Source organism: Culex quinquefasciatus, chromosome 3, assembly GCF_015732765.1.
Source record: "Culex quinquefasciatus strain JHB chromosome 3, VPISU_Cqui_1.0_pri_paternal, whole genome shotgun sequence".
Lineage (NCBI taxonomy): Eukaryota > Metazoa > Arthropoda > Insecta > Diptera > Culicidae > Culex > Culex quinquefasciatus.
This window is the reverse complement of record NC_051863.1, coordinates 152,142,003-152,164,751: the sequence shown is the minus strand read 5'-3', so window position 1 is coordinate 152,164,751 and position 22,749 is coordinate 152,142,003. Positions and strand designations below refer to the sequence as shown.

At 35.1% G+C, this 22,749-nt stretch overlaps 1 protein-coding gene across 1 annotated transcript in view; it reads left to right on the top strand.

Moving 5' to 3' along the window:
• The first annotated feature begins 6,145 nt into the window (after positions 1–6,145).
• LOC6044828 (serine/threonine-protein phosphatase 4 regulatory subunit 1) overlaps positions 6,146–22,749 on the top strand; it is a 127,881-nt gene continuing 111,277 nt past the window's right edge. The window contains 2 exon segments of the mRNA XM_038261280.1: positions 6,146–6,673; positions 6,676–7,082. Of these exon segments, the coding sequence (XP_038117208.1) occupies positions 6,146–6,673; positions 6,676–7,082 (935 nt within the window).

The window sequence follows — 22,749 nt, the reverse complement described above, 5'->3', positions numbered from 1 at the left end:
TTTTTTTTTCCAAAAATCACTATTTTTTCAAAAATTCATTAAATTTAAAAAAAAAATAATAAAATCCGTTTCTGGTTTTAGCAGAAAATTGCTCACGTAATTCTAAAATCAAACAAAAAAATTAACATTGGTTTGTGTGTGGAAAAAATTATTGTACAAAATTTATCTTAAAATAAAAAATGTATTTTTATGATAACTTCACACTATTCTCATCATCCATTTCCCTTTCCCCCTCACTCACTGCTGTCACCAAAGCATGCAAAGTAATATTTATCTGCACCCTTCTATTCAACAGTGTCCGGTTGCACTTTCTTCTTACACCGGGATAATTCGACGTTTCAGATGAAGTTTTCCCCCGAAAAAAAAGGACCAACTTTTGCAAACTTGTTCCATTCGGGAAGAGAAACTCTGCGAGAGTAGTTGAATTTCACAAACTTTTTGTTTTGCTTTATTTTGTGGAATCCTTTTTCACGTCATCCAAAAGAGAATTTTCCAGAGCATGGCACAGCCCAAAACACACACAATCTTTGCCTGTGTGTTTGAGTCGTTTCCGAAACTTTTGCAAAACCCTCACAAGGATACTCTCGCGAAATTTTTGCTCAATTTGAGTTGAAAGCTGGTGGAAAAACCTCAAAAAATGCTCGCTCTCTTTTTCCTCTCTCTCGTTACCGATTTTCTCCGGGTTTTCCACCAGGATTTCCCTCTTTTTGCCGCTGTTGGTGTGTGTGTCGACCCGCTCTCCAAACCTTTGCTTGCTAGTGTTTGTGTAGCATCTTCCTTGCCCCACTAGGATTCTGTGCTGCTGCTGCTGCTGCGTTCCTTCGTCCGCAAGGGCAGGATTTTTCCCGGCTGCTGGTGCCGCTTTTATTTTCGGCAAAGTTTGGAAAAGTGCGAATTTTTACCCGTCGTCGGTTTTCACGGCCGGCTTTCGCGTGTTTGTGGACAAAAGTGATCCTCCTGGAAGGAATTGTGCGTGATAGTTGCTTGCAAGTGAAACACTGCCCACCCGCAGCAAAAGTGAGAAACGAAAAATGTGTGATATTTTGTGAGTTTTTCCGGCTGTCGCGTGGTTTTCGAGAAAACTTCTGCGAAAAAACTTTGGTTAAGTGTTGTACAAAAGGATTATTTCGTTTGCATTTTAATTTGAGTAAGTTTATATTTTCTTCATTTTTGTGGTTTAGAATTCCAACATTTTCATCATTCGATGACTTCAACAAAAAAAAAAAAAAAATAAAAAAAAAATCGTGACGCTAATCTGTCAGATTGGGTTGACAGCTTCCTCCCACCTGCGAACACAAACATAAAAGGAGAAAGGGTGGTAAAAGTGGACGTTGTATCAGGCCAAGCTTGGCACCCTGTTTTGTGACGACAACAACAACAACAAACAAGCGTAATAACAACAAATGTGGTTTGGCTAGTTGCTGCAGCGGTAGTATTCGCCTAGTAAGGTGCAGCTCTGGCAGTGGTGCCAGAGGAATGGAATTAAAAGTTTACTACATAGTTCTACTCAATCCTTCCAAGATAACGAAGGTTTAAATTACGGAAAGAATTTGATAAACATTTTCAATTGTTTTCAAATTGTTATCTTCCAAACCTTTTTATAAAATTAATGGTTGAAGGTTTTGGAACATTAAAAAACCACATAAGTACCACAAAAATGTGTCAAAAATGTGCAAAATATCTAACAATTCACAATCATGTTTGTTTCCAAAAGTTTTTTTTCTTCAATTTGAAAGAGTACAATATTATTCATTCAATTTAGAAATTAATGTTTTCAAATGGTTGCCAACTTCTGAAAAATATTATCGTTTGAAATACAATCATATCGACAAATTTTATCATATTGAATTACTTTCTTCATAAATGCGATTTTTCTCTTTATTTTTTTTTAAGTAAAAAAAATGCTGGCATGATTTTTGAAAAACAAAAAATATTTGATATTGGCAATCTTTCTACAGTACGATAAATACATCATATTTTCTTTTAAATTCAAAACATTACGAAAAAAATATGGAAAAATTGTTTAGTAATTTTATTCATTGAAGGGCTCAAAATAAAATTTACTCACTGAAAAAGATATTCAAAAGATGGTATGGCTCTTAAAAAAAAACAAAACAACTATAGCTTTTTCAATTAACTCCAGGATCTTTAAAGAAGATGCAAACACTAAAAAGTACATGCGCTAAGAAACCACTTATTTTGAATTCTTTCTAAAATTTAAATTTCATTATTTCAAATGGTTCGTTCTTTGTCAGTCGTTTTGCTTTCCATCCATTAATTTGGAGTTCAAAATAAGGGTGTACTCTGATCTGATTTATTCCGAATATTGTGAAATTTCCTTTAAAAAGTTCGGTGAGAAAAAAGAAGGGAATTCAAACATTAAAATATAGTCGTCTCCTAGTTATAAATAACAGAATTGAGTTCTGTAAATATTTTAAGTCATTACTTACCCCGCCTCTAAACGAGCTTCGTTATTGAAACTCGCCAAAAATACATTGTTGAACCATTTTTGAATCTTCATAAAGAATTAGGGGAAGGTGGGCAAGACGACCATATGGGGCAAAAGGAACAATCGCTCGTACGGCCGTAATTTTTACAATTTTAATTATTCCAGTATGAGGAATTGTTGCTAGCAGTGCTATTAGCTGATTCTACTATCACATAACCGCCAAAATGACTTAAACGCCACGGGCATAAGATTAAATGAAGTTTTTTTTTTAAAAAAAACCTTTGTTTTCTAATAATATTTGGAAAGAACAAAATAAGGTTTAGGGTTCGTTATAAGGCTTATTTTATCAAAATGCTATTTTCCTAGATCAGTAGTATTCCAACTTCCAACCAATGATTTGCACCTATTAGAAAGTATGATTTATCTTTTGGTTATTTTTGTTGAGAGCTTTTAAAAAATCTTGTTCAGGTGGGGCAAGTGTACCATATGGATATTTAGTATGGAAAAAATTACGAATTGCTGCAACAACATATTTTATTGGGAAATAAATACAAAAAAGTTCTTAAAAACTGATAAACAATTGTTTAATAAATATGTCTATGCAAAATAAAGTGATACTATGAAAATTTTCAATTTTTTACAATTATTTTTTTTCGTAAAAACGATCAAATTTTTTGTAAAATATTATTATTTAACCTAAAAATGAAAGAAACGTTTCAAATACATTCTAATCTGATGTTTCAAATTGATAGCAGTTCACTTGTTAGCAAATTAACATGATGTTTCATGCATTGTTCCTCTTGCCCCAACGGGTTGTTCGTTTTGCCCCACTAGTTGAGTAGAACGTACGGAAAATCAAAAAAAAAATCGTTTTTTAACATTGAAAAACACGATTTTTTCAAAATTTGTTCTATCAAAGTCTTAGTCAAGACCTGAAATAAGATGATTTCCTTAGCTTGTTACACTTGCCCCACTTTCCCCTAAAAATTAGAACCCTTATTTTTTTGAATCCAATGATTTTTTTTAATTTACTTTTTTCATGTGACTTTGCCAATGTTTCAATTAAAGAAAATTATTTATTTTTGATTCAACCCGCACTTTTCATTAATTCCTCAATAAGGAGTTTTAATGTCTCAAACTGTTTTCATCGCAATTTATTGCAATTTAAAGCTAATGTTTCTATTTTGTGGTCACATAAAACATATGAAAAACACCTAAAAGCATGATAAATGAGCAATTTGCCCAATTTTTCTAATTGTTTGACTTAAAACATTTATATTTTCAGTTTTAATGTCTTCATATATATACAGCAATTTTAAGAGCCTCAAAAGGAAAATTATTCTCTAAATCTGCAACATTGGATTTGCTGCAGAAAATGTATTTATAAATTTTTAGCAAGCCTGTATCATTTTTGTGTGTAATTTAAAATCTGAGTTCTCACCAACACATATAAAGCTGGCCCGTCCTGAGCAAACTCCAAAGAGAAGCATATGTTGGTGCTCTTCACATATTTCAAAGCGTCCATGCGCGGTGGTAGCGTGTCATCAATAACCAAGAAGTTGGTTATGTTCTCTAAGTGTTTTTTTTTGAATACAACCAAAAGTTCGGTAATGTCGATAATTGTTAAAAATGTCATAATATATAAAAATGCATGAGACAATTTCAGATTTGATATAATGCCGCCATGCATCACAATCATGCGACTGCCAGTTGGGTGCAAAAAAAAAGTTCTTCGATCGGGCTCGAAATTTTACTTGGATTTCTTGGCCAAAATAATAAAACCCGTATTTTTTTTTTGTTTGGCCATCAGGGTGACCTACATCGTGCTAGGGTGGTCCAAAAAATGGCAAATTTCGTAATTATTTGCAAAAACCACTTTTTTCGAAAAATAATATATCCGCGCCATTTCATCCGATTTTAGCTGTCTTCGACGCAAAAGAAAGGTGATGAGTTTGGCTATTTTGGAAAAATATTAAGAAGTTTCCAAAATCTAGATTAACATTTGAAAAGTCGTATGGAAACCTAAAATGGCATTTTGACCGTGTCTGGACCAAAGAGTCTGTGTCTGAAAATATTTTTATCGGATTCCGCGGAAAATTTCACGTAACTTATCAAAAAATTTGTGATATCGAGTCATACTTTTCCGAGAATTGTTTTTTTCATAATAAAAACTGAGTTTTTGCTTTTTTTGACCACCCTAGCACGATGTAGGTCACCCTAATGGCCAAACAAAAAATACGGGTCTAATTATTTTGGACAAGGAACACCCAGAAAAATTTTCAGCCCGATCGGAGAACTTTTTTCGGTTTAGGCTCTTTTCAAATGGAATTGCTATATGTATAAACTGTACAAAAATATCTTCTTTTAAATTGGCCTTCATCATGTAACCTGGCATCAGTTGACTAGTCTTCGCCTCAAATACCACAAGTTACGATATCTTAGTCAGTTTTGGTTGCTTTGGGAATGAGCAGGATCGACTGTTTGTTTACACTTCCGACTTGGCTTGTTTGCATTGTTTGGCTTGATTTAAAAAAAAATAGCTCATACCAACACTAGGAAGTCAGACCGACTATACGAATCCCTTAGAGGCATTATACCAAGTTTTCTTAATTTAGAATTCCAGTTTATTGAATGGAAGTTTAGGGAAATCAGTTTAGTTTAGTGTGATCACTCAACTGCGCAAGCAACAACAACCCACCAGGATCGATAATTTTCCGTTTATTCACCCCTACCGGTTGGGGGGGGAGCACAGAGAGTACGTTAGAGAGAGAGCGCGCGCGGAGCTTTCGGAAAACGTCCAATCGTGGCGGGAAAGTGTGGATGGGTTGTGGGAAGAATTTGGGTGGGGACCACCTCTTCGGTGTGCAACCAAAGCTCACTTTTCGCTCTCAGATTTTGAGAATTTGTCAAAGTCCTCGCGCGCGGGTGGGTGGGATGTGACGTGGTGAAGGTGGGTTCGCATATTTTCACAGCAGGACACGCGCGCCCACACACACATACACACGGTGGGTCAGGACGGGCCAGGTCCTACACCGAACTCTCTTTAGGCCTCTGGCTAATACGCAGCAGAAATGAGCATCCTGCTTGAAGTTAGTCGCTGGAAAAGGTGGCAAAAAAATCGCTTGAAACACGATCCGATGATGTTTTCCTCACCTGAAACTTAGCCTTGACAGAAAAGAAGAAGGAAAAAAAAGGACGAAAGGAAAGATTCGTGTTTTGGTATTTGGGCCATTTCGGGTGCAAATGAGGGGTTGTTTTTAGAATCTTGTTTTCGAGACGTTGCTAACGCCCGCCGGCCGTTGATTAGCAAATGATTACCGGGCTCAGCAGAAGCAAAGGAAGCTGTTTTTGTACCTTTTGAGAGTTTTTGCGGGTTTTAACATCTGGAAGGATATCGGGCATCTTTGATTGCCCCGGAAATTTAATTAAATTTAAAAATATTTTTCTCTGAATCACAAAAGAACTACTGATTCGATAAACAAAATATTTGGTGTGAAAATGTTGGAACTACATATAGCATTACCTGTCTTTCTTTGACTTATAGTTTAATGTTTTTGTTAGTCTGTTAAGTTTTTCGTTATGTATTGAATACCTATTTTATTCATATTAAAGTTTATAGCAAAACGGGAAAATCGAAAGTCTGAAAAAAATAGTGTTCATGTGATGCCAAAAGCTCACCTAACAATCAAAATCAAAATGTTTCAGCTGTTCCTGGTGGACGACACCGTCAACGAAGACGACGCCGACGTCAACGCCACGGACAACGACGACGACGACCAGCTGCTGCTGCCGTACGAGCTGAACGACGATGCGTACGCCCAGATCATGGCGGCCATCTTGGCCTCGAGTCGACGGGCCGCCGAGGTGAATCGCTGCAACGCCCTCAACACCGTCAACACGAACAAAACGTTGGACTGCAAGTTTGACCGGCTGATTTCGGAGGTGACCGGCCTGCGGGACGCCATCGAGGAGAAGATCGACTCGATCAACCGAAAGATCAAGCAAACGAACAAGCTGTTCCAGGCGAGTCAGGACTACGACAAACGGTCCGGAAAGGCGTGCGAACTCGTCCTGATGGGGATTCCGTACCGTCGAGGGGAGAACCTTCGCGAGTACTTCGTTCGGCTCTGTCGAGTTTTGGGATTCCAGGAGTTCGAGATCCCCCTGGCGTACGTCCGACGAATGCTAAGCGGTAGTTCGAGTGGTTCCACAGCCCGGCTCAAGATCCCCACTATAGCCACTCCATCCTGGACAACCTGAAAATCCGCACGAACGTCAAGCTGACAGTGCAGTCACGTCATAGCACGCCAAACGAATCCATAATCGTGGTGCAGTTTGTGTTTCGCAACGCGCGGAACGAATTCTACCGGCGGTACCTGGACCACAAGGCGCTCTGTCTGCGGGACATTGGCCTGGAGAGTGGATCGAGGATTTTTGTGAACGAAAACCTGACCCGGACGAACTTGGGACTGAAGGCGGAAGCGATGAAGATGAAGCGCGATGGCAAGCTGAAGAACGTGTTCACCGTGAACGGGCAGATCTACGTGAAGCGGACGAGCGAGCATCGGCCCGAGCTGGTGACCAGTACGGTCGATTTGCTGCTGATGGACGAGAACAAGATGCGGAGTAACAAGTAAGTGAAGTTTCTGTTTATGTCTTTTTTTTTTGCTTCACTGTTCATGTTTTTTAATGTTTTTTTTAATTTTTTTGCTGTTTGTTTCAAATCGTGTTCAATGTAAACTTATTTAAATTGACATGATTATGCCATGAAAATATTTTATAGGATTGTGTCGCCACACAGAAAAAAATCAATTCCCGTAATCGTTAATTGTGTTGATGAATTTGAGAACCAAAAAAGAATTTATTCATGAATTTGGTGCATTTCCAGAATATTTTTTTAAATGTCCTAAGCTATAGTGTTTCATAGTTTTATAACGTCATGATTCGAATTCCCGGACGCTTCGAAACCCGGACACTTCAACTTGTTTTATTAATTATTTTGATATAAGTTCGCATTATGAATGTCAAAACTGTGTTATTTGATGAATTCTAACATTAACTTTCATTTAAAGTTTGTTTGAACGCTGTAGTTAATGCCAAACAATTAAATAAAATAAAATTATAAGTTTACTAAAAATGCGAAACATTTCAACGGATATTTCATAGGCGTCCGAAGCACTGGGAAGGCAAAGCGAAATTTATGTTTTGATTTTCTTAAATCCTAGACATTTTTATATAAACTATCGATTGTTTTGATGTTAACAGTTATTTGAGACCTAAAAATGCCATTCACTAAATTTCAGTCCAAATTTGATTTATAAGCAAAATCGAGTGTCCGGAATTCGAAGCAAAAGTGTCCGGATTTCGAATCAGCTTTTAACAGTGTCCGGATCTGAAGCACAACAAGTCATTTTAATTTTCAAATTCGATGAAAATTGTTAGAAACATATTTGCATGCATTTTCTTGAAACTGACTGTTTATACTAAATCCTGATGATATTTCTACATTTCCAACTTATTTCATGATTTTTTGCCAGCTATAACAAAAATAATATGGTACTAAGTGTCCGGATTTCGAATCATGACGTTAGGACCTTTTAAAAACAAAACTCTAGATTTGCTCTATAAATGTACTATATTCCTTCGTAGTTCTCAACTTCATGAACACAAATCATGAATTCGTCGAGGATTTCTGTCACTTGATTTTTTTTATCTGGCTGAACCTTTTTTGATGCCTTTGGTATGCCCAAAGAAGCCATTTTGCATCATTAGTTTGTCCATATAATTTTCATACAAATTTTGCAACTGTCCATACAAAAAAATGACATTTGAAAATCCAAAACTCTGTTTCTTTTCAAGAATTTTTTTGATTGATTTGGTGTCTTTGGCAAAGTTGCAGGTATGGATAAGGACTACACTGAAAAAATGATACACGTTAAAAAAAATTGGTGATTTTTAATTTAAGTTTTTGTCACTAAAACTTGATATGCGATTTGATTTGACACTATTTTCAATTTTTTTTATGTTTTGATATGTTTTAGAGGACATCAAATGCCAACTTTTCAGAAATTTTCAGGTTGTGCAAAAAAAATTTTGACCGAGTTATGAAGTTTTGAATCAATATTGATTTTTTCAAAAAATCGAAATATTGGTCGCAAAAATTTTTTCGATGTTAAATTAAATTTGCTATTAAAAAGTACTCCATTGAAATTTTGTTAAAGTTCACCGTTTTCAAGTTAAAGACATTTTTAGGTAACTTTTTTAAAAATAGTAGCAGTTTTATTTTTTTTAGATTGGTGCACATGTTTGCCCATTTTTGAAAAAAATATTTTTGAAAGGCTGAGAAAATTCTCTATATTTAGATTTTTTCTGAACTTTGTTGATACGACCCTTAGTTGCTAAGATATTGCCATGCAAAGGATTAAAAACAGGAAACAGAACTATTGGTCCGATTTACAATGTTAAAATATGAAACTTTTCGAAAACAATATTTTCAAAAAAATTAAATCAATGCTAAAATTTCAAAAGGTTGTAATATTAAATGTTTGGCCCTTTTGAAATGTAAGTCTAAATTTAAAAATATTGTTTTCGAAAAGATCGGAAAATTTCAAGAATGTTTCATATGTTAACTTTCGGATCATTAGTTGCCTAGATATCGAATTTAGAAAATGGTGGGTTTTTCTGGTTTTAAACCTTTGCATAGCAATATCTCAGCAATTAAGGGTCGTTTCAATAAAGTTCAAAAAAGCAAAATATAGAGAATTTTCTCAGCCTTTCAATAATATGTTTTTCAAAAGTGAAACGGTGCAATTTATCAAAATTTTACTAAAGTGCAAATTCGATTTTTCATCGAAAAATGAAATTGAAAAATTGTTGCGGCCAATGTTTCGATTAATAAAAAATCAGAGATTTTTTTCCCTTTCTGAAAATTTCTGAATAGTTGGCATTTGATGTCTCCTAAAATATTTCAGAAAATTAAAAAAAATAGTGTTTTTTTGCAAATCAAGTTTCAGTGAAGTTCTTTTTTTTTTGAAAATGTTAGTACTCTAATTGAAAATGCATACAAAATTTTGCTTCGTTTGATATTTTATGAATGTTAATCAACTAAGTCAAACACACTATTGATTGATTGTATTTCAGATAAAATATTAAAAGTAGAGGTGGGCAAAAAAAGAGCGAACCGCTCAAACAGCCGGTTCACTGAAAAGAGCGAACGAATTTTCACAAAAAAAGAACCGCGGCTCTTTTTAAACGGTCTTTTGAATATGGCATGATTTTTGTTATAAATATAATTTATTGAATTTCAAAAAAAATAGTTTTTAATTTATTTTTGAGAATTGAAAATGTAATTTTAAAAATTTCACTTACTTTACTTCACTTTTATTGCTCGTACAACCTCCGGGTCATGAACTGTCTCCAGATGCGCTGCCACTGGACTCGGTCCTGGGCTGCTACTCTCCAATTCCAATCCAATTCAAAAATGTCAATGCTTATAAAAATTAATCCCAAAAGTAAATGATTTTCTAAACGAAATGAAATAAACTTTTCATTCCCTGGGCTTTGTCATAATGAGTGTCATAGGTTTGATGCTTGTTTGGCAAAGAGTATGATTTGATTCGATGTGGAATTAAAATCGAAGTGTTCAGTATATTGCTGAAGCTTCCATTTTTACACATGGACACCACTTCATGCTGCGAGAACCCACTTTAAGTAGTTCAGGGCTTAATCGATGGCCGGTAAGCTGTCATCGAGACAAAGAGGTTCTTTGATAGGGAAATATCACATTTGTACAATGAACCGCTACATATGTGATTTTTCCCTATCTTAATGTGGGTGTCAGGTTGATACAGGTTTTAAAATCAGTTTTTGTAGAATTTAGGATTTTAACTATAAATATCAACTGTTTATACTTTGCTTTTAGTTATTTAGGGACAAAATTAGTAATAGTGAATTTAGTAATTTATCAGAATCGGTGATTTTCATTCAAGTTGCATAAAAACCATTCTGATTTGTCAAATTTCCATAGAGTCTCGATCAATCAATAGTGAAATGATATCGACTATTCGTTGATCTGTTGAACTAAAGACTGCGGATTATGATTGTATCGACCATTGTTGCGAATCGAGGATCTATTGGAATTTGACGATCAAATGGTCGTTCTTTCAATTCACGACTTGTAAATATCAACTGTTATTTTTTTTGTTTTTTTAAAAAAGCCAGACAGGTTTTAAAAGAAATTTTTTTGTTAATAATTAAAATGTCGGGATTTAAGATAAAAATGGATAGGTTGCTTTAAATCTTGTATTCAATTCAAGTTAGGTAGTTATTCGCAAATGAATATTTGACTTATATGAATAATTGAACATTTGGACTTATGAATAACACACAACTGTGCATTTATTCTGAGTCAGATCCTACAGTCAGTGTTTATTTGGTCGAAGTGTACTAATTCATTGGCAGATCTGATTCTAGTTGTAATGTACGACAAGACTACTGACGGACGTGACAGGACGAGGGCCCAGTTTAGAGGTTTCGACATCAACGATGTGCGGCTGGATCACCCTCCCAAAAAAAAAAAAAAAAGAAATGAAATAAACTTTTCATTGTACAACTGAGTGTCATTAAAGTTATAACGGAATACAAATTTGGCATTTCAACTATCATAATTTGTCAAATATTGCCAAAAATCTACTGAATATTTGAGAGATTTTGAAACAAAAATTAATCATTTTGTCCGATTAAACATTAGCGATTATAGACTTTATCCATTAAATCAGAATGTAGAGAACAGTTCACATAATATTTTCTCCAAATAAAATGTCAGTGTAAGTTCAATTCTTGCAGAAATAAACGTAATTTCCAAATTAATAGCATTTTTTACAGCATTCTAGATTTAAGTTTGGATGCCATTCAATTACTCGAATGTTAAGTTTTGAGTAGAAATCTTGACATAGAGACCACCAAGACCTATGATTTTCAAGGGCATCTTCTCGTTTTCAGCTTTATTTTTGTTATCAAATATGGCCGTTACAAATATTTTTCAAAGTTTATGTCACCCCTCCCCTTCAAAGTCGGTCCGAAAAATCAGGGGGCAAAACAATATGTTTTTCAAAAAACTTCCAAATTTTAATGGAAATAAAAGTCTTATCAACTGAAAACAAATTCAAACAAACGCATTTTGGAATCGATCAAAAATATTATGAATTTTGTATGAAATTCCGTTGCACAGTAATGCAAAAAGTTTTTTTTCGGCTTAAATTAATATCATTTTTCTAATGCATTCAATACATTTAATGTGTAAAATGCATTTGAAAACTCTTTTTTTTATTAAAATGTTTATACCATGACCTGCCATATATATTTTTTTTTGCGACTTTGGCCAGAGTTGAGGGACAAAAACTTCAAAAAATATTTGTTACGGTCTAATTTATAAAATCCCATGATTCTTGACAAAACCCTTTTCATCCAAATTTTGAAGAAGAGCGAAAGAGCCGTTCAAAGAGCGGCTCTTTTTAAAGAGCGAACGAAAACGAGCGGCTCCTTAAAAAGAGCGGTTTTGCCCACCTTTAATTAAAAGTAATCTTTCTTACAGTCAGTTTGACGTAATAAGTTCAAATTGCAAAGCTTTTGGCTGAAATTTGTAAGAAACGGGGAGACTGTCACAGTCATCCGAAAACCGAAAAATCGTTTCAACTTTTTTTGTCGCGCTTTCTTCAATGAAATTTTGTGCGATTTTTTTTTAGGTGCGTTAAAAAGTCTTACCGAAAAAATAAATTGCAATCCTATTAAATTGAATTTCTATTAATGCATCATGATACTTCGTTGTAAAATTGTGTGTCAAGTTATTCTTGCATGGAAGTCTATATCCTGGGCCACACTGCGAGAGCATTTCCTCGAGCAATATTGCAGGTTATTAAAAATATTTCCACAATAAAGAAAGCAAAAATCTGTAAAGCCCTGAGAAAGCAAACACAACCACACACCGCCACCGCACCACAACACAACATAACCTAACTAAGCCATCTCAAGGGCGCCCCCGCCGGCGAAAAACGGGCACGGAGGTGGGGGTGGATGAGCCTTTCCCCAGCACCAGAATTCCAAGGAGAAGGCGCCTGGGGCCCAGCGAGGCGCTTGAAAGCAGCCGCCGCCACCGCGCGCTCACCAAATAAAGAAACTCTGCGCGACTGGAAAAACACGTAGCGACGATAAAACGCGATAAAAAGGCGACAAGGCAGTAAAATACGAATATAAGGCAGCAGCAGCAAACAACCACGGGAACCTTCTTCCAGCAGCCAGCCAGCCAAGTCAGTCCAGGGAGCCCTAATATCCATATCGGTGGAGAGAAGGAAAAAAAGCAGCGCCTGCCAAACCGTGGTCAGCAGGGTGATTATCGATGGTGTTTAAGGAGCGAGAGTAACTTGCTTTTTTTAGAAAATGCAAAAGCATATTTTGAACATAATTTCTGATTGATGTTATACACAAAAAAAAACAAAAAAAAATTGATATACAAACCAAAACATGATCCACCCTAACGCCCAGGTCAACCTGGCGAGAAGCCGGGAAGTTCCCCCCCCCCTCCCCCACAACCCTCGTTATGGTAAACCCGCGTGGAAGCGAGAAAAGGAATAAATGTTAATATATTATCAATTTTATATTCGTGAGAAAAATTCTTGCCTATATATGAGCTTTGGAAATGAGCTCGCGCCGGACACCATCAACGGTAAAGACCGGGACGACGACGACGACGACCATGGGCCACACCAAGAGAGACCCCTGGACGATGATGACGCCGACGACGACGCAAAGGTTTATATTTTTTGATGGATTGTTGTTTATTATTATCGGTCCAGATTTGGTGTGGCGCTGAGCATTATTAGGAATGGAATTTTTTGATTTTTTGTTTTAGTTAATGAACTAGTGCTAATAGTTGATAATGCTTTGAGATTATTCAATTAATATGGCAACACTGCCTAATTTAGGGAATACTTAGATTCATTTAATTTATATTTAATTTATATTTAATTTTCATAAAATATCTGCCAAATGTAAAAAATTTCAATGATTTTGCATAATTTGGCATTTCCTCTTGAATTTAATTCAAATTTTCCATATTTCGGGGTAGTTATCAAAAAGTTCTAAACGCCATTTGTAAAATAAGTTGTTTTTCGATTAATCTCTATCAAATTACAAATTATCAAATTTACAAATACTTTGAATTGTTCATCTGCACGTCCTTTAAATGTTCTTTACTGAAAAATTATGAAAATTTTATTTGCTTCAGAGAAAAATCAAATAAGTGGCGGAGCAATTCTCTACGAAATCGGCATTCCCTATTTAAATTTTATTTTTGTATTATTTTTAATCTTGTTGATACAATTTTGGTGCCTTTGTTGTATTCAAACAGCCACTTTTAATTTTCATCAATTTGATGAAGAAAATGTACACGGAATTGCCGATTTTTATAAAATCAATAATGGATTTTATTTGTATTTTTGATTTGAAAATTTTATATGTTTTAGGAGCCTTCCTTTTGAGCATTTGAAGTATGGTCAAAAAATCTCGAGTTATGTTTTTTTGGTCCTAAAACCCACAATTTTCTAATGCCGCTGTCCAGCAACTAATGGTACGTAAATATTCAAACATGCTGTAACTTTTATCTTTTCGAAAAAATTATTACAAAATTTTTGAATCAAGACTTACATTTCAAAATTGCCAAAAATTTAATATTACGCGCTTTTCAAATGTTAGTCTTGATTCAAAAATTTTGAAAATATTTTTTTCGACAAATAAATAAATTTAAATACGACGTGTGCTGAAAAAATCAAGTTTTGCAACAGGTTCCATACAACATTTTTTGTAATTCCGAAAAACACCCTTAGAATGGAATTTTAAGTCAATTGTCTATGTGTTTAGTCGATTCACTGATAACATCAAAACAATATCGAAAAGTGATACATTTCAGTGCTTAAAAATTTTCTGCACTTGTGTTGAAAAGTATCACTTTTCGTAACTTATATTTTTAGAAGAAAAAAGTAGTCTTACGAGAATGACGGGAAAAGTAATTACTTTCACAACAGAATTGCAAAAAAAAAATCAGAAATGGTCACTCATGGTCACTATTTTTAAAAATCGAAAAACTGCAAATATTTCGCTAAAATCAAACTTTCGGTGGCTATATCTTGAAAATAGAGCCCTTTATCAAAAAATCTGTGAAGGTACTTTTTGATTGGAAATTTTTAAAAAAATACGATATTATGAAATTTCGATTTTTTCCAAAAATCACATTTTTTCAAATAATCATAACTCGGTAGCAGATTTTTTGACCATGTTTCTCTATAGCTCAAAAGTTGCGGATTTTTGTACCCCAAAACATATCAAAAAATCTCTAAAATCAAAAAATAATTGAGTTTTTGTTAAAAAAAAGTTGATTAAAAAATTAGCTATTTTTTCCCGTGTACCTATTTTTTCTCAATACTCCTCAACAATACCCTGCCAAAGACACCAAATTGATCAGAAAATTCACTCAAAAGTTACAGCTCTTTGAATATTTACATACCATTTTTGTATAGACAGCTGTCAAAATTGTATGGAGACTTGTATGGGTTAACCAATAACACAAAATAGCTTCTTTGGTCATAGGAAAGACCCCTTAAGGTTTGTGCCAAATAAAAAAAATACAAAAATAAAAATAGCCGAAATCGGCCGATTTCGAAGAGAATTGTTCATATGATTTTCCTTACAAATTTGGCAGCTGACCATACAAAAATGATATTTGAAAATTCAAAAATCTGTACCTTTGGATCGATTTGGTGTCTTCGGCAAAGTTGTAGGTATGGATAATGACCACACGGACAAAAAAAAATATGCAAGGTAAAAAAAAATTGGTGGTTGTTATTATCACTTTTTGTCACTAAAGCTTAATTTTCTTTAAAAACCCAATTTTTATTTTTTATGTATTGATGTATTTTGGAGGACATTTTATGCCAACTTTTCAGAAATTTCCAGAATGGGCAAATAAGTTTTGACCGAGTTATGAATTTTTGAATCAATACTGTTTTAAAAAAAAAAATCGAAAAATATTGGTCGCAAAAATGTTTCAACTTCATTTTTCGATGTAAAATCGAACTTGCAATCAAAAAGGACTTCAGTGAAATTTTCTTAAAGTGCACCATTTTTCAGTTATAACCATTTTTAGGTTATTTAGGTCGCAGTTATTCTTTTTTAATTAGCACATGTTTGCCCACCTTCGAAAAAATATTTTTGAAAAGCTGAAAAAATCTATATATTTTCCTTTTTCGATTTTTGAAAATGTGAAAAAGAAAAACATAAGATATTCGACTATCCGAAGTGACATTTTTCGAGCCCTTCGGATAATCGAGATTATGTTGTTTATAGTTTTGCCAACGAAATCAAAAAAGTATTGGGCCTAATTTTTTTCTAGTTTTTCTTGTCTTGTTTTGGTAATTTAAGAGAAAGAAGGCAAGTGCACGATAAAATGGTTTATGGCAAATGCAACTATCGATTGGTAAATTTTCATCCTAACTAAAATCTCAGTTAAGCTTACCAAAAACTTGCTTAACAATCCAAACAACTCATTGGTTAGGACGAAAATAAACCCATCAATTGTTGGATTTGCCTTGAACAATTTCTCTTTTCACTAAACTGAGTTCCCAAAATCATGTTGAGCTTTTTTCTGAGATAAAATCTCTGCTATTTTTGGTCAGCCAACGACATCCGAATTAAATGATCAAAGTAATGCTGCTTATCAAAAGTTATCCCTCCACTCTTCATTAAATTTCCATGACAACCCAGTCAGCCCTTTGAGGAATGCTTTTCGGGCCGCGGGCACAAGCCTTTTTTTACCCTGGCTGTCAACTTTGCCAGGAACTCGACGCAGCAAATTTAGGCCCCTTTTTCTGTTTAATCAATCTGGTATCTTGTTCCATGTTTAAACATTGAGCGAAGATAAAAAAACACACACACAAACTCTGCTGCAAGAAGCACTTTTCCTGCGAGCACCAGCAGCCCGGATGTAATCATCCGTTGGGAAAATTGGCTGTTGATGGAAAACAACGCCCCCGGGGCACTATTTTCATTTACGGGGTTCCCGGGGAAAAGGCCGACCGACCACGGCCCCGACAAAGGAAGGTGGGAGAATTTGGAGGTTAAAAATCGACCAAAAGTTAGTTTGATGCAAATGTTGCAAAGAAACTTCCACATTTCATGATATATTTCTGAGCATCTGTTTGTGTTTGGTTAATTTGTAAAAACATGTTACACTGTGTGAATTCGGAAACATTTATTTTACAACATCATATTCAAATTTGAAAGTTGTTAACAATGTTGGATGGATTTTAGTAAATTTTTCATGAAATTAAAAAAAAATAGAAAATAAATTGTGTCTAAATTTATTCCAAATTTTCCTACCCACTGTGCAGAAATATGCAACATTCTTCATAGTGCAAGAATCTTCAGGAAAAAAAGGCCGCAGTCAAAGAAGGTGGTAAGGGGGTGCGAAATTTTTCCTCTTCCATTCCATTACAACCCCTTCTTTTCGACGACGGGGGATGCATCGATTCACCGAGCAAACGGGCAGAAAATTTACGCGCGCGCAACAACTTGTTGATCGTCTTCCTTCGGAATTGAGGCCTTGTTATCCCTGAAATGGAAAATCACCCTCCTATAGGATAACAACCGCCTTCTATTAGCAATGCCTAAAGAGTGGTCTGGTTGGCTTAATTAACGAGAATTTTTGTAAGCAACAAAATTGTTTTAAAATAACCTTGAAATTGCTCAATTAAATTGGTTCCAGAAGTTTCAAACTTGTTGCACTCTTGTTATTTATGTTGCATTTCATGTTTTTGCAACAAGAAATTTATTGCAACTACTTTATTCTTAATTTTTTTTTTTCAAAGAACAAATACAAGTTTTTCCAAAAACATGTTGCAATCATGTTGCAAATCCTTCACCTCGTCACAACTTCAAACTTGTTTCAACCATATTTTTTTTTCGCTAACATTCCACCCCTATCTCCAGCCAGAGGGGGTGTGGACCAACCATGGCAGAATGGCCCCTTTCGCATTTTAATTACACGCTTCATTACATTACCTCCACTTTGGAGTGGAGAAGACAAATTGATACAGCAACTTTGGAGTGGAGAAGACAAATTGATACAGCTCTGGGTGTGTGTGTGTGTGACAGGGAAAGAAGTGCAGCCAACAGCGCGTGGGATTTTCCCGAAAGGGTGAAAATTGTTCTTGGGTGGCAACGCCCCCCGATCATCGCCAGGTGGCGGCTGTTAAAATTTTTTCTGGAGTTTTCTTTTGCAGCTCTTGTTTTCCCTCCGGGTCAATGAAATGGAAAAATATGGATTTTGGATGTTGTCAGGGCAGGTAACGGTCGCACGTGGTTTTTTTTTTGTTTACCATAAATTGCTTAACATTTGCAATTTTAGTACAAATCAACTTAATAAGGAATACATTGTAAAAGTTGTTTTACATAAAATGGTTAAACTTCGGTTGTTATAACTGTTGTTCAACAAAATTGGTACTTTGATAGTTGATAGATGATGAATTTGCATTTTTTTAAATGCGGAATCTTAAAAGTTACGGTCTAAAACTGCCTCTGGGTCATTTTACCGAATTTACGTTTTTTTTAAAGAAAAAAAAACTTAAATGTGGTTTAGAATTGCTTGTGTGACATTTCGCCGAAATATCTTATTTTTCAAAGAGTGAACCTTAAAAGTTGAGGTATATAATTGCCTCTGGGTCGTTTCACCGAATTTGCATCTTATTCATAGATAGAATCTCAAAAGATGAGGTCTAGAATTGCCACTGGGACATTTCGCCTAATTTGCATGTTTCCTAAAGAGATAGTCTTAAAATTTTAGGTCTTAAATTGCGACTGAGTAATTTCGTCGAATTTGTTTTTTTCCAATCAGAGAATTTTAAAAGTTGCGGTCTAAAACTGCCTACTAAGAGAAAATCTTAAATGTGGTTTGGAATTTGCCTGTGGGTCATTTTGTCGTATTATCTTTTTTTTTTTCAAAGAGTGAATCTTAAAAGTTGAGGTCTAGAATTGCCTCTGGGTCATTTCGCCGAATTTTAATTTTATTCATAGAGAAAATCTTAAAAGTTTAGGTTTAGGATTGCCACTGGGACATTTCGCCGAAATCTAATTTTTACCGAATTAGACCTCAAAGTTTGATTTTTTGATTTTTTTTGACCTCAAAGTTTAAAACTTTGAGGTCTAAAATTGCCATTTCGCCGAATTATCATTTTTTCAAAGAGTGAATCTTAAAATTGAGATCTACAATTGCCTCTGGGTCATTTCGCCGAATTATCATTTTTTCAAAGAGTGAATCTTAAAGTTGAGATCTAGAATTGCCTCTGGGTCATTTCGCCGAATTTTCATTTTATTCATAGAGAATCTCTTAAAAGTTGAGGATTGACACTGGGTCATTTCGCCGAATTCTCAATTTTCTCAAAGAGAGAGTTTTAAAATGTGAGGTCTAAAATTGCCTTTGGATCATTCGCCGAATTTGCATGATTCCTAATAGTTTCCTAATTTTATGAATTAAGGTCTAGAATGGCCTCTGTGTCATTTCGTCGAATTATCATTTTTCATTTCTGGGTCATTTCACCGAATTTGCTTTTTCCAAAGAGTGAATCTTAAGAGTTGAGGTTTGCATTTCGCCGAATTTGCATTTTTTCTAAGAGAGAATTTTAAAAGTTGTTGTCTAGAATTGCCTCTGGGTCATTTCGCCGAATTATCATTTTTTATATTTTTGGGTCATTTCGCAGAATTTGTATTCTTTCTAAGAGAGTTTTGAAGGTTTAGAATTTAATTGTGGCCATTTCGTCGAATTTCATTTTTTCAATTTGAAAAGTTGCGGTTTAAAATTGCCTCTAGGTCATTTCGTCGAATTTTCAATTCACCGATTTGGACATCTACTCGAATGTATCATTTCATTCCATTTATATGTCCAAAGATCATTTTACCGAATGTGCCATTTCACTCAAACGCAAAATTCATGGAATGATTCATTTCACCTAAGACGTTACCAAATTCGGTTGGAATCCGTCGAATGGGACATTTCTCCTCATTATACCTTAATTCGCATGGGTCATTTCACCTAACAAAACTTAAAGTTAACGATTATTTTGTCGAGAGTGCCATTTCACCTAAAACGTCAATTTATCGAAAAGGCCGTTTCATCTAAATGTTCATATTGTCGCATAAATTGACTGTTACAAAGTTGGTTATGTTCTGAAATTCCTAAAATTCGGTGAAACGACCATTCATTGAGTTGGTCAATTCCCCCCTTCTCCCAACAACGGTTTCTCCAAGTGTCCGTCCTAGGCATCCCAATTGGGCGCTATTTAACATATCATAACAAACAACAGCCAGCCCCCCAAATTTCATGCCCACGACTGCTGCTGGTTTAGCATTAGTGTGCATGCCTGCTGCATGTGGTGGCGAAAGGCCGAAAGAAAGTTGTTTTTTTGTTGTTGTTGTTTTCCAAGAAGTGGCCATCGATGGACCGATCGAGCGTCAAATAGTTGAAATTTTTGGAATATTTTAGGCTGGCGGCCACATGCCCACAGGGCACCATATTGCCTCCCGCTCGCAGCGGACTGTTACGGAATGATGATCGCGAAGCCCTGGAATGTTGAGTCCGACCGGATGGTAGCGATTTGGGGTGGTGTCGTGAACGGGTTGTTCGATAAGTCGCATTAAATTATGAGTAGTAAGGGAAATATGTCCTTAAAAATCATAAAACAAATATTTTATGCATTTCGACATTTAGTATTGTGACTTTTGTCACCTTTAAAGCAATATAACCTAGTAAATCGTCGCCATCGTGCTAACTTGTCGTACGTGCATTTTGGGCCAAATAAAGTTAAGAACGTCATTTTGTGCAGCTCACAATGCCTCACCTTTTGACCTTCACAGATCCCCAAAATTCGATTTCAATCCTGAGATATTCAACAAAAACCAAAAACTCCGTGCATTTTTGTCACTTTACATATGAAAGTAGTTTCAATCTTGTCGTGCTATCTTGTCACTCCATGAAAATTGATGCAAGTGCGACAAAAGGCCAAAGGGATTTCAGACCAGGAAAGTCAGGATGCGTTTGTCGCACGTACAAGCTAGACTACCGTAAACATTTGTAATTATAACTCGGGACTCCAGCAACCAACTTCAACCAAACTTTGGGACAATGCACAGAATGGTGAGCCAAACAAAACGTGTTTGTTATTGTTTACATTGCGTGCTCTCGTTTTTGAATATTCAAGGTCAAACATTAAAACGCGTTTTTCTCGGAACGTCAAAATGGCGGGTGCGACAAGATAGCACGACGACGTCGAAATGGACTCTCTAAACTTGTGTTCCCTCCTACCACCCTTACCAACACAACAAGGTGTGTAAGTGTGCTCTGTTATGGCTCTGGCTCTCTGCTAATAAATTTGTTCATCGATAAAGTTTTAATAGGCTTTAAATTGTTTTACGGTAAATTCACGGTTTCCTCGCGCCCCGCACCGGTGTCCTCCGGGCAAAGTCCCGTGCTGTGTGAATAATTAATTAACGAATTTAATTTAGGCGGGGGTCAGATTTCACAAATTCTTGGGATTTTTGGGTGCATGAAGATGTACTGAATACTGAATGGGTTTATTTGATTTATTTTGTGTAACCATTGAGTGAAATGAATTGGGTTATGAGAGTGATTATTCTATGATTAGGAGAGTGCTTTTTCACAAGACGTTGGATTTTTTTTGTGTCTACTTGATTTGATTTAAATCAAAAATTCTTTTAGTGGCTTCAAGAAGGCAACAACCGGCACATGCTGATTCATTTTGGTGCAGAAATTCGTTAAATTGAATTTTGTACAGAATATTTTAGAGTGATGATCAATTATCTCCGAAAATGATCAAGGCTTCACCTTAACGAAAATGTTTTTAATTGTTTTATTTTTTAAATTAATAGGTCACGTCAACACTCAAATTTATACCAACAGGGTTTTGTGAACAAAATCGACGGATTTCATGAGTTTTTTTATTATTTGCTTTATTTGATTTTACCAAAACAACCATTTTAATAAATTGTTCGTCCCCTCACGTGTGGATCAATCGGACCGCGCACTGGACTCAGAATCCAGAGGTTGCTGGTTCGAATTCCGCGGCGGGTGCTCTAAAGATTCACTAGTGGTTGGTACTAGCAATAGTGGCCGACAGCTATAAAGTCAACTTAGTTTTTTTTTTCCTTCCATACTATTTGGGATCTGGGCATAGGGACCATCCATAAATCACGGGGTGGTTGGCAATTGTCCACGCTCCATACCTTAAAGATTTTTTTTGTAAAGACAGTTGTCCACGAGAGATTTTCCAAAAAGTGTCTACGTGGTTAATTGATAGTTTAATACACAAATGTATGCATATATTCGATAATCAGTATCTTTGTTGGAGATTTCCTAACCAGTTTGTTGTAGATCAACAATGCAGGTATTGACGAAGACAATTAAGAAAAAAAAGTTGCACTGTCAAACATTTCATCCGATTTCAATCACCTTTTTTCCAAAAATAGTAAAATTCCTAACAACTTTATTTTGTTGAAAAAATATTGAACCGATGCAAATAATATTAAAATTTTATCTTACTATATTCAGGCTTCTAAATCATTATTTTATGTAAGATGATGACATATTCCATTTCATCGGATCAATTCACTCCTAGAGTGTTAACCCTCTGATGTAGTTTTTTGATACCTGAACCTTCTACTTGTGAGCAACCTTTATTGTAGTTTTGAGGTTACATCCTTAACATCTACAGTTTTTTTTAAGGATGAGTAATTATCTGAAATTTGTCAAAAAATTCGATATTTTTTTTGCATTTTTGTATGCATGTCAAAGGAAGCAATTTCACATAATTTGTTTTTTCCATACAAGACTCCATACAATTTTGCGGGCTAGTCCTAGAAATGGGCACATGCATAATTTAAGATTTGTATCTTGAGATGGGCTTTTCTGATCAACTTGGTGTCGTCGACAAAGTTGTAGGTACCGATTATGACTTTTCAGACAAAAAATAGGTACGCGTAAACCCAATTTTTTAACTTTTTTTTACAAAAGTTAAATTAATTTTAAATCTTTCGCATTTTTTATAAAAAGAGGCTAGAGTGATTTTTTGCAAAAAAAAAAAAGATTATTGGGAAACAATCAAAAATATTGTCAAGCAAAATTTTCATCATCATTTTTAGTTTTTATTTTTTTATTTTATTGATCGTCTTGCTGGTTGTTGAGG